The sequence below is a fragment of the Molothrus ater genome, chromosome Z (assembly GCF_012460135.2).
Source record: "Molothrus ater isolate BHLD 08-10-18 breed brown headed cowbird chromosome Z, BPBGC_Mater_1.1, whole genome shotgun sequence".
Taxonomy (NCBI): Eukaryota; Metazoa; Chordata; class Aves; order Passeriformes; family Icteridae; genus Molothrus; species Molothrus ater.
In genome coordinates, this window is record NC_050511.2 from 7,804,528 (window position 1) to 7,817,181 (window position 12,654).

Consider the following 12,654-nt stretch of genomic DNA (forward strand, 5'->3'; position numbering starts at 1 on the left):
AAATGGAAAAAAACATAGGAAAACCAGACCCCTTTGAGATAAAAACCACAGCTTATTGTTCGGGACAGCATCAGAGCTTTCTCCATCTTTAAAATGGGAATTCTGCAGAATGAATTGTCCCTGATGTACATCCAGACACAAACATGGCTGTTGGCTCTTTTTGCACACTTTCTGCCCTTGAATTGGCAGCTGCAGGTTAGAAGAGGGAAAGAACCCGCCATAGAGGCCAGGCAGAAGGTCTGAGATGTGCTAGATGGGACAAGGAAATGGGATGTGCCAAAGCTACTGTAGATTGAGAGTTTCAGGTGGGTGCAGCCAATGGGTTCCCTGCAGGATGGATAAGCATGAGGTTAATTAATGGAAATCTCACAGCAGGTAAACAAGTCTGGAGGAGATATACCTGGCCTTACAGGCAGCTGTAGATGGGGATTGAGATGTTGGCACAACAAAGCATTGAGGGACAGCACCTGCAGGGCACAGCCATGCTCTACCCTGTCCATGTGCCCCAGGGATCCTTTTGCAGGTCTGAGCCCTCCAGCCTCAGTCACAAAAACAAGGCAGGAATATAACTGTGGTTGCCCCAAGGTCTGCAACAGGGTGCTGATGGAAATGGGGTAACCAGCAAGGGGTGGTTGGAGGGGACAGGAATGCAGAGCAGCTGGTGGAGCCAAGAGGAAGACAATCAACCTCCTGAACAGTCCTCTCAGGCTCCCATCCCTCCCTTCTCCAAGAGGGTGTGTGAGCACTGCTTTCCAACATGGACAATGCTGGAGGGTTTCAGCCTTGTGAACTCAGTGGTTTTCTATCTGTTTTTTTAAGACCCCACAGAAGTTCTTTCAAAATTTCCATGGACAGTAAGCCCCAGGGTGGAGATGACAGCATCTCTCAGCATGCTCAGGATAGGCAGGAAGGCTTTTCCAGACTTGTTCACCTGTCTGGGAAATTTGCATCAATTACTCTCCCAATGATTCAGGCTCCTGCAGGAAAGTTCAGCCTCTTCCTTTCTACATATGAGTGCCCAGAGCCGTTTTCAGGATTGGTGCAAGGGTGTTTCCCTGCCCAGTTCTGCTTCACACTCACCACAAAGCAGTTTCCAGAGCTCACAACCTACTGGTGCACATAGCAGAGTGAGACATTACATGTGACACACAAGCCCTACAAGCAGTTTTTCAGAAGAGCATCTCTTTGTTAGGAAGTTGGAGGTGGAGATGCTAAGGGAGGATCCCCTGCCCCTAACCCTCTCTGAGCCTTTTCACCCAAGAGATTCCTTCTCCTATTCAGCCACCCAAGCCTGCTGGCCATGCCTTGGGCTTGGTGCTTATGCTGCAGTTTGGTTTTCTTCCTCTGGATCTGTTCATATTTAATACGGGAAGAGTCACAAAAAGGCCAAATTCAGCCTCAGCAAAGCAAGCTCTAATTCATTTCACTTGGCCTTCCCTGTTTCCTAATGGAAAGTCTTCTTATGGTCAGTTTTCAAAGCCTCAGGCAAGATCTGAGCCATGCATCTTCATCTACACCTTGCTGGGCCTGCATTTGGGTTACTGGCAGAAGATGAGTGCATTGATCCTGGAGACAAGCCCACAGAGATCACCCAAGGTATGGCAACGAGTGAGAGCATTGTAAGCTCAGCTGACAAGAGCTGATATCATGCCATTCAGGATGGTACATGGTGTTGGTGCTCCTAAGCAGGAATGGTGTGAGACCAGAGGGCTTCCTCCTCCCCCTCACTCACCGTCTGCAAAATGCTATCCATCCCCACCATGGCTTCTGCAGAAATACAAGGGTAAAGTACCCTTTACTCTGAGGGTTAAAGCAGGGTCTGGTGAATCCATCAGGCAGCTGCTCTGTGTACTCCAGCTCCTTCACTCTGCTGCCAACGCCTGCCTACAGAGATGGCTCATCCCCAGGAATGGGGATAGCTGTTAGTCCCTCCTTGATGGTCACCCACCCCACAGAGCTGATCCTGTGGGTGAGGCAAAGGTGAAACACTGGGGATGTTGGCTTAGGCTGATGTCTCTCAGAGCACAGCCCATGCTACCTTATCCCAGTGGTGCTGGCATCCATGCCATCTCAGCCACACCAGAATGGTGGAGACAGGGATGTCTTGCGCATCAAGAAGAACCTAAAATTCCAGCTCCCAACACAGAAACTATTCCTGGGACTGAGCAATATGGATACCCCAGTCACAGCCCCATCAATAAAGAACTGTGTTCCACAGCTTGCTGCTTTGGAGGGGGGTAACAGTCACTTCAGGTTTCAACAGAATCCTGATGAGTCCCTTCCTTCCAACTCAGCATTTCTATGATCTCTGTGAGATCATGAATCTCTGAAGACCACAGCACATACCACCACCCCTGTGGGCAGCTGGAAGACTGTCCCTGTAGCTGGCAGCTTGAAAAGGCTCAGATATTCTGCACACTGAGCCCAGAATGGAAGGTGTAAGGTGACCTGAACAGCCAGGTACACAAACTCTTGGAAATTCAAACCACTAAGGTCACAGTCGTCACACTCCTTAGGCCCTGGAATCACAGCTGAAGTAGCATTGTAATGCACTTATAATTTATTCATCAGCTGAATGGGAGAAGCAGGCATTGTGACAGCACTCTTTTATCAAACCCTTGTGATGGACTTCATCCATTTTAAAAGAGCAAACTGGAGTTGAAAGGCAAAAAAAAAAAAAAAAAAGAGCCAACTTTATTCAAAAACAAACAGAAAAAAGGCCAAATCAAAATAAGGAAAAAGAATAAGCTCCACTAAAGATCTGGTTTTGTCTAGATTTTTCTTCTCCTTTGCTCTGAATCTTCCAAACTTTGCATTACCCTGCTGGTGGCTACGTTGATGTAGGAGGCTCCTGTTAACCCAGATGCTGCTGACTGATGCTCAAAAGCATCTTTTCATCCCTGTGATGAGTTCTGCCTGAGGATGAGCTTGCCCCATTTTTAGGTGAGAGGGAGCCAGAAGGAGAATTGTGGACAGACTTTTATTCTCAAAGATTGACAATTACTTCGCTTGAGTACTCTGATGCTCTGCTCCCCAGATAGAGGAACTTATGTAGGTGTCAATGTGAAGGTGAGGGCACTTGTGCAACTGTTCTTTTGGGGTTTTTGTTTGTTGTTTTTTTTTTTGAGGTGAGACTCATCCCATGCATTAATAACGCATTGTTCACTTGGGCAGCAGACCAGATAATCACATTTTGATTTTCCTTACTAAATGCTCAGAGAGTTTTGTGGGGAAATCTTTCTTTGGCACCAGGGTTTTTGTGTCAGGGCTGAGATCCATTATGATGGTGCTTGTCTGTCGTCTGGTCTGGGACTGAGGTATCTAGTGTAAATAAAAGAAGTAACCCCAGATTCCTCCATTACTGCCCCCCCAGGGCAGCAAAACTAGCCTGCAAACCCCAGGTGCTATTTCTCCTTGTTCCATAGGCAATGTTTGCTGCCACTGTGGGAATGATGGGCTGCCAACAGCTCTGTGGCCTCTGCTGGAGATTTGCACCCAACCAGGGCAATGGCACTTCAGGAAGGAGACAGAGGAAATAATCTTGGCCCTTCTCTCTGTCTTCCATACCCCTACAATGGTCTTGGTAAGAAAAAACTGGGTAAAATTTGGGTGGTGGGGAGACCTATGAGGTCTCGAAGAGGAAGAGAAGCTGAGTCCAGAGCTGAACCACATTGACCTAGGAGCACATGAATTTCCACTTTGGGCAATCTGAAGGACAAATACAAAAGAACTGGTTGGACAAATATATCTTAAGCTGTTTAGGACCAACTTTGGGGCAGGACAGTGATGAAGTGGACCTGCAGGTGTCCAGCTCTGTTTCAATACAGCCCAAGGAACAGCTGCTTATTCCTTAAGCTACAAAGGGCTCCTGGTGGGGTAGCTGTAGGCTAAGCAGAACTCCTACTGCCTGCCTAATCTTCTTCATCACTTTACCATCTGACTTGCTGGGGGTTAGAAGGTGTTAAAGTCCAGCCCAGAGTCCCCAGGACCCCTGCTGATGTTTCACCAAAGCACAGGAGGAGGGAAGAGGCAGGAGGAGAGGAAAAGGTGTTGATGATATTGGATTTTATCCCAGGGGAATCCAGTTCTCCTGCAGAAGGAACAGGTATCTCATCCTTTGAGCCACTCAGGAAAGAAATTAGATAAAGCAGTGAAAAGTATCACATGAGAGGAATCTGTCCTGAGAATGGAGTCACACAGGCACTCCCACATCTTCCCACCTCTTGTCCTCTCTCTCTGACAGCTCATGGAGCAGTAACCCTCTAATGTGACACCAAGACAGGTTTGCATTTTCAAAGCTTCTGCTGTTGCTAAGCAGAGGAGTTAACTCTCAGTTTGTCATCCTTTGTGAACACAGCTCACAGGAAGAAAAAAATAAATGAGGAAGAGAGATATTAAAAACAGCTGATAATAACAAAGCAAAGGACCTAGAAGTTTTCAAGTCAGATTTAACCAATTGTATTAGTGGCACCTTGGGGTCCAGTTTACAGTGACAAGTTCTGCTGCTGGGGACTGGATTAATGGTATGTGTAGCTTCCTCCTCTCCCAGTGAGTCTTGTCTTGCCTGGAGACCTATGTTCCCACATCAGACCCTATTTCTTGTTCTGTGAGCCCAAAGAACAAACTGATTCATTCAGGTGAAAATAAAAGAAAATATAAAAAGGAACAATACTGTTTGTGGCAGAGCACACCCCATGTAAAGCGCTGCTAGCAGGTGAGCTGTGACCACCCATGGGAGAGCAGCTGAAGGAGGAGGAGAAGAAGGCTTCATCCTTTCATGATGATATATCAGAGGTGATTGGAGGTGAGAAATGCCATATGAAAAATCAAAAAAGTTATCCTAGCCTCAGGGCAGCCTGGATTCAGGGGAACGGGACACCAGGCAGAGCAGCTGAACCTCCCTGAAAGCACAGGCAGAAATGCAGGCAGGAGCCTTGGAGGGGGCTGCCAGGCAGCACAGGCTTCAAAATGCCCTGTTGCTTCAACAGTTTCTATTTTCTTTGAGTGTTGAATGTTTTTGCAGGAAAGGGGAAAAAATCAGAGGGAAAAAAGACCAATACCTTTTCTGAAAGCAGACATGATGGAAAATTTGCAGTCTGCTCTCTTGAATACACCAGGGCTTGCTTTACTTTTTGCCTTGCATGATTACATCTTACATTAACATTCAAGACAGGCATCAAGCAGAGATAAATCCTGAATAACTCCAAACTTTTTTTCTTCCATCTCTTCCAGCATGAGGCAGGTTGAGACAAAGCCTGTGCTGGAGGCTGACTGCAAAAAAAGATGTTTTGAGGGCAGTACAGTACCAAAAGAGCTTGGCTCCTGTACATTTTTCTCCACGCATGAGCAAATCCATGTTTTACCAGCAAGCTGGGATGCCATATTAACAGACCAGGTCTTTGCTGGCTGGCATCAGCACAGAAATCACAGCTTGAGTTATGTCCATCAGCTAAGGAGAAATTAAGAAGCATGTGAAGATCCATTAATATGTCCTGCGGAGTGCAACAAAGGTGGTGAAAAGGCTGGATGAATGTCTTTTGATGAGGAGCTGAGGACTTTGGCCTTGTCTAGTTTGGAGAAAGGGGGTTTGAGGTAATGCTCTCTACAGATTCCTGAAGAGGGAAAGTAGAGAGGGAAGTACTCAGCTCTTCCAGGTATCCAGTGATAGGACACGTGGAATGGTTCAAAGATGAGCCAGGAGAGGTTTAGACTTGGCATCAGGAAGCGTTTCTTTGCAGAGTAGGTGGACAGAATAGGCAAGCTATTGAGGTGGCTAATGCCCCCAGCCTGTCAGTGTTTAAGGGACATTTGGATAATGCCCTGAACAACATTCTTGAACTTTTGGTCAGCCCTGAATTGGTCAGGCAGTTGAATTGGAGTATTGCTGCAGTCCCTTCCAACAGAAACAGAAACAGTCAATTCTTTTCTGTTCTATTCCACTGACATAAATAAAAAGAACATGGGATCGAACTTCCACCAGAAAACACACACAGCATGGTGCTGCCCGGCCTGCAAGCAGTTTCTCTGAAAAACAGTGTTTCATGATCCAGCCCTCCAGCCCCCCACTGAGGAAGTGAGAGCTGAATTAAGCAGCTTTCAGTAAATCTGAGCTCAGTCCAAGGTGGTGAAAGAGTGAGCCACAGCCACTGACCTGTTCCAGTGGCTGACCTGTCCCTGTAGGGGAGCACACACTTTATTTCAGCAATCAGTCAAGCTCCTGATGGATGAGGGATGTTGCTCCATATTACCCCAGTGGCACTGAGCAAGAACTCATCCCAGCTCCATGTGAAGATTGATGCCAGTCCCCACAGGGACATTGTCCAGGGTGAGATGGGATTTTGCAAGGGCTGGAGTATTTTATAGCTTGGAGGCAATCAGAAGCCCTGGTCCAGGTACCACCGACAGGGCTGGGCACCTCTGGAGACGGTAACGGGGGCGACTCTGGGGAAAGCTCAAGAGGCAGGAGAAGGGCAAGCAGAGCAGTCTCAGGGACAAGGGGAAGGGTGCTTTGCATTTCACTGGAAAACAGCAAATTTGTCCTGGGAGCAGCTGGAGCTTGGGGAAAACTGCTGCTTCCTGCTCTCCTCCCTGGGCCAAGGTCTGCAGAAGGAGCCACAGCCAAGGCTGCCAAGTGTCAGGGAGACACTTCAAGGTCCCTCTGCAGTTCAGGCTGCCCAGCTGCATGATCTCCCACCAACACACAGGGCCCTGGCTGTCAGTCCTGTGCCTTTGGGAAAGTCCATAGCTTTGGAAAGTACAGGAGATTGATCCAGTGGTCACCCATGTCTACAGGATTGTCATCGGGATGGGAAAGCCTGGGAGGTGATGGGGGCAAAGAAGAAGTTTGAAGCCATGTAATGACATAGGGATGATGGGACACATCATCCAACCTGTTTTCCCAAGGAGCAGGTGCCCCTGTGAGGTGGCCTGAGCCCTGCCATGAGCAGAAGGATGAAAGAAATGCCAAGCAGAAATGGGTCATCCTCTTCCTGGACAATTACTGTTATTTTTCTTTCTTTATTTTTTTAATGAATATTATTTATGTTATTCATTAAATACTCACTAAGGAACAGGTGCTGGCTCATGCTTACAGTTTGATAGATCTCTACACTTCTGCAAGCATTTTTCACCTTTAGCCAAGCCACGGAATGGCAGGAAGGCTGGAAATGGTATGTTCTGGTGTGACTACATCACACATCTGTGGAGAATGTGAGAACAACATGTTGGGGTGAGGGATGGCAGCTGTCTATTTGCGTCCTACTGCAGCTTGGGAGCTGCTACAGGATTTCTATGGGGCCCTGAGTCATGTGAGTTCACTCCTCAAAAACCATGCTCTGTACAAAAACATCTGTTTTGTGACCACGGGTGCGTGTCAGTGGGCAAACCATGCGCTGTTGTACCCTCTCATGACCCGTGACTATCTAGACAGGCTGGTTGGATAGACCAATTGTGTGAGGTTCAATAAAGCCAAGTGCCAGGTCCTGTCCCTGGGTCACAACAGCTCCTGCAGCTCCAGGTTTGGGGTAGAATGGCTGGAAAGCTGCCCAGTGTGAAAGGACCTGGGACTGCTTGATAGGAGCTGAACATGAGACAACAGCAGTTTGCCCAGGTGGACAAGAAGGCCAGTGGTATCCTGACTTGGATCAATAATAATAAAAGCAGCAGGATTAGGGAAATGATCCTTGCCCTGTACTTGGCACTGGTGAGGCACTTCAAGTGCTGTGTCCGGTTCTGGGCCCCCCAACCCAGGAAGGAGATTGACATGCTGGAACAATTTCAGAGAAGGGCAATGGAACCGGTGAAAGGTCTGGGATCCATGTCCTGTGAGGAGCAGCTGAGGGAGCTGGGGGTGTTTAGCCTGGAGAAGGGGAAACACAGGGGGTCTTTATCACTGTCTGCAGCTCCCTGACAGGAGGGTGTAGCTGCGGGTCAGTCTGTTTTCCAGGCAGCCAGTGACAGGGGGAGGGCATATAGAATCACAGTTTAAGCTGAGTTGGCAGGGAACCACCAGCACCATGGAGTCCAACACCTGGCCATACACTGGGCACCCCAAGAGTCACACCCTGTCCCTGAGAACATTGTCCAAATGCTTCTTGAACTGTGTCTTTGCGGAGCCTGTTCCACTGCCCAACTACCCTCTGGTGAAAAACTTTTTCCTGATATCCAAACTAAACCTCCCCTGACGCAGCTTGATGCCATCCCCTCAGGTCCTGTAAGAGAGAAGAGATCAGTTCCTGCCTGTCCTCTGCCTCTCACGAGGAGCTGCAGTGAGGTCTCACCTCAGTCTCTTCTCCAGGCTGAACAGGCCAAGTGCCCGCGGCTGCTCCTCACACGGAGGAGCCACCCTCTAGAACCTTTAACATCCTTGAGGCCCTCCTGTGGACACTCGCTAATGGCTTAATGTCTCAAGCTGTCCCAGGGAAGGCACAAGGTGGACATTACGAAGAATTTCTTCACAGAAAGGGTCATTATGCATTGGAATGGGCTGCCCAGGGAGGTGATGGGGCCATTGTCTCTGGAGTTGTTTAAGGAAAGGCTGGACGAGGCACTCAGAGTTGGTGTTGGGTCATAGGTTGGACTATGATGCTGTCACAGATCTTTTCCAAACGACTTGATGCTGTGATTTTGTGATCGCTCGCTACACCACAACCCTGCGTCTGGCTCCCATCCCCACTTCCCCCCCTGACTCCTCCTCCCGGGCGGCCACAGCGGCGGCGAGCGCGGCCCCTTTAAAGGCACGCGGCGGGGGGCGTGGCGCGCGGCAGCGCGTGCGGCGGGGCGTGGCTCGGGGCGAGGCGGGGCGTGGCCTGGCTGTGCGCCGAGGCACGGCCGGGCGTGCGGGGGGGCGTGGCCCGGGAGCGCGGGGGGCGTGGCTAACGGAGCGGCGGGGGCGGGGCCGGCGCGGCGCGCTGAGGTCAGCGCGAGCGGCGCCGTCACAAAAGGAAGTGGCGGCGGCGGGGCCGTCAGCGCGGGGAGGGGCGGGGGCGGCACCGGCACCACCGGCACCAGGACCACCGGGAGCGGCACCGGGAGCGAGGAGGCGGCCGCGGCGGGGGCCGCGCCGCGCCATGGCCCAGCAGCAGATGAGCAGCTCGCAGAAGGCGCTGATGCTGGAGCTGAAGTCGCTGCAGGAGGAGCCGGTCGAAGGCTTCCGCATCACCCTGGTCGACGAGTCCGACCTCTACAACTGGGAGGTGGCGATCTTCGGGCCCCCCAACACGCTCTACGAGGGCGGGTACTTCAAGGTACGGGCCTTTCCCCCGCGGCGCGGGCCGCGGTGTGGGGCTGGGCCGGGGCCGGGCCTGCGGGAGGGGGCACGGGCACGGCCTGGGCAGAGGGGGAGCCGCGCCACAGCCGCCGCTGCGCTGCCAATCTGCTCCTTTAGCCCCAAAGAGCCTCCTGCGGGAACCTCGGCCCGGCGTGAGAGTTCTCCCGCCCCGAGCTGCCCCCCTGGGCTCTGCTCTGTGTGTATTTCACACAATTGTTACGGTTGGAAGGGACCTCTGACGATCATCTAGTCCCGTATTTCCATATCCTTTTAGTACCTGACGGGAACTTAGAGGAAAGATGGGGCAGGACTATTTACGAGAGCGTTTAGGGACAGAACAAGGGGGAATGGGTTCAAACTCAAAGAGAGTAGGCTGAGCTTAGGTATTAGGGCGAAATTGTTCATTGTGAGGGTATTGAGGCGCTGGCACAGATTGCCCACAGAGGTTGTGGAAGCCCCATCCCTGGAAGTGCTCAGCGCCAGGTTGGATGGGACTTGGAGCAACCTGGAATAGTGGAGGGTGTCCCTGCCCATGGCAGTGGGGTTGGAACTAGATCATCTTCAAGGTCCCTTCCAACCCAAATATTTTATGATTCTGTGATATTTATTTCAAAGTAAGGGCCTTCCAAGCCATCCCTTGATAGCTTCACTCATTGATGGCTAATTCAGGGTAAAGGCGATGTTTTCCTCAGGACTCTATGGGCTTCAGGGCTGTTTGGCACAATTTTTTTTCTACTCCTGTGTTCTTCCTCTCCACACTTTAAGAAGGCAGCCTTCAAAGGGCTGCAGCAGCACATAATGGGTGAAGGTAGATTCAATTCCTTTCTCAGCCTTCCTGTTAATGCAAAAAAACTTTTGTGGTTGCTATTTCCACTCCTGTGAATACAGTAAATAAGAAATCTGGCACAGCCATCTCAGAAAAGAACTGAAGGGAGTGTGCTTAAATTATCAAAACAACTGGAGGAGGAGTTGCACTTTTTTCTTAAAACAGGCAATTGGAAAACCTTTGTTCTTGCAGAAGATATGTGGCATAGGCACACTCCTCTGTGCTTGATATCTGCTTGATCTCTGGCAAAATATTGTCCCCATGAGCTTGCTTCTCCCAGCAGTTAACTGTTTTAGTTGTGGCTCCTGCATCTCCCATTTCATGCCCTTTGGCTTCTCTCAAACTGAAAAAAAAATTGGATGATGTCTTTGCTTGACTAACATGCACCTTCAGTGCCTCTTGGTCTGGTCAAGGTTTAAGAGCTTTGTTCCACAAAACCAAAATAACTTGTAGCTTGGGGAATAATAGATTTGAGTCATGTTCAGTTTGGCCTCATTGTTTGGAAGTAAAGGAAGGCTTTGGCATAAGACTTACCTTTTGTAATGACTTGGCTGGCTTACTCACGTAGGTGTGATAGGTGTATTCTTAGACTCACCTCCATTATTACTTATTCAGGAAGTCGCTGGAGCCTTTAGTTGGTAACAGTGTCATCTTTACATCCAAATGGTCTGGTGACCTCTTCCTGCACTTACATTACTCATCCATTTTTTGTCAAAGAAATCATGACTGTTCGAAATAGTTTTGTTTGGTTGGGGAGCTCTCTGGACTGCATATTTGCAGTTGTTCCTGGAAAGAAGCTGAAGCTGCCTGAGAAGTAATTTGGGATGTGTGTTAACAAGTGTAGATTTAGGCAAGGCTCCCAGTTGCCTTACCTCAGCACTATGATTGGGTTTTTGGGTATTTGATGTCCTTGAATGGCTGTGCCTTTCTTCTAAATTCTTTTGACCAGCCCTGTGATGGTAGTTTTGAGTGTGGGAAGATGAGGTCTCATGATGCTTGCACCCCTCCCCAGCAGTGGGATTCCCTTCAAGTGCCGTGGCTGAAATCTCTTGTGTGTTGTTTCTGTCTCATCTTTCCTCCATGAGGAGCCCTGCATGGAGGATTTTTGTAGTGTCTGGTCTTTGGTTATGCATCTTCTGAGACTTCTGAGACACGGAAGAAAGAATCCTGTGAGAAGTGATATTCTCAGCTCTCTGTCTTAGGTCTTCACATGTGTTAGACTCTGCTTATGGAATCACTTGGAGATAAAAATAGTACCCTAACATTATTTGATGGGTGACTCCTGCAATATATTAATTGTATGTGCTCCTCTGATCTAGTGCTTACCTTGCATGTGTTTCATTTTCTGTATTTCTTAACTTGATGAAATATTTAGCTTCATCTTGTTTTGTGTTTTCAGTTTAGTAAGGTTAGGAAGGTGGGATTAGAAAGATGCAATTACAGGATGTAACTTTTTTCAACTTTGTGGCAGTGAGTTTGGGAATTGTGTTCCACTTGAAGTGTAGTTTAACAGCAGGAACTTGAGACAAAGTACACCGGCTTCTAGTTGAGCTAGAGCACAAATACTTCAAGGAAAACTTGTGGTTAAGGTGACTTCAATAAAGAAAGTGTTGGGATGTTGATTGAGGAATACTGTTGCTTGATTTGTGTTTTGGGAGCTCTTAGAGGTGGTCACATCAACTTTCGGCACCTTGTTTATTCTTGGAGAGATACCTTTGTCTCTGGGTTGTTGGAGTAGTAGAATAAACTGAAATGAGGGAAGAGCTCTCTCTGCACCTCCTTGACAGAAGCTACCGTCTAAAGCTGGTTCAACAGATTCTGGTTTCAGCTGCAAGTCTGTAGCTCTAACATCTGATAAATTGAAGCAGAGAACACGTCCCCTTGAATATTTGTTTAAATGGTAGGTCGTCAACGTGCTGGCTATAATAAAGTCAGGGAGTTCTTAAAAATTCAAGTACAGTGTCTAAGCATATTTTATCAGCTAATATAGCATGCCCAGGTCTGCTGCAGTGCTTCAGGGTTTAGGACTGCCATCTAGATCAGCCTTCAGGAGCAACAGCTATATGAACAGCAGCTTGTATCAGCAAGGGAACATGCAGCTGCCCCCCACCCCATTCATGTGAGCAGCTGAAGGTGGACATCTGAAGTGCAAGTAACATCAACCTTTGTCTTACTTAGTTGACAATATGGATATCCCAGTCACAGCCCCATCAAAAAAGAATTATTATATTATTCAGTCATGCTGTATAGCTTTGTAAGGTTTTGAGCAACCTTCAAGTTCCTGACTACCATCCTCAAGGAAGGAGTTGAGCTATTCCATACACTGGTTACCTCTCTTCTTTGCTGGCAAGGGAAAAACAGTTCAGGGAGAGTGATGTTAAGTCCTTCAAAGAGGTTGTGATAAGATCAAATATCTGTCCCTCAGCTGCTGGCAGTAAGAAGTTGCCAGTTTGACTAAAGTTCTAGCAGAATCTCTTTTGTTGGGCCACAGGTATTGAACTGCACTAGGTGAAATTAATTTTGTTCCCAGACTCACTCACAAAGTGTAAAGGTGAAATGG

General features: G+C 48.7%; 1 protein-coding gene across 1 annotated transcript in view; it reads left to right on the forward strand.

Moving 5' to 3' along the window:
• Window positions 1-8,981: 8,981 nt before the first annotated feature.
• The window catches only part of UBE2R2 (ubiquitin conjugating enzyme E2 R2), a 54,329-nt gene continuing 50,656 nt past the window's right edge, over window positions 8,982-12,654 (forward strand). Inside the window, exon 1 of the mRNA XM_036403359.2 lies at window positions 8,982-9,245. Coding sequence (XP_036259252.1) covers window positions 9,069-9,245 — 177 coding nt within the window. The 5' untranslated portion in view covers window positions 8,982-9,068. The remainder of the gene's footprint in view (window positions 9,246-12,654) is intronic.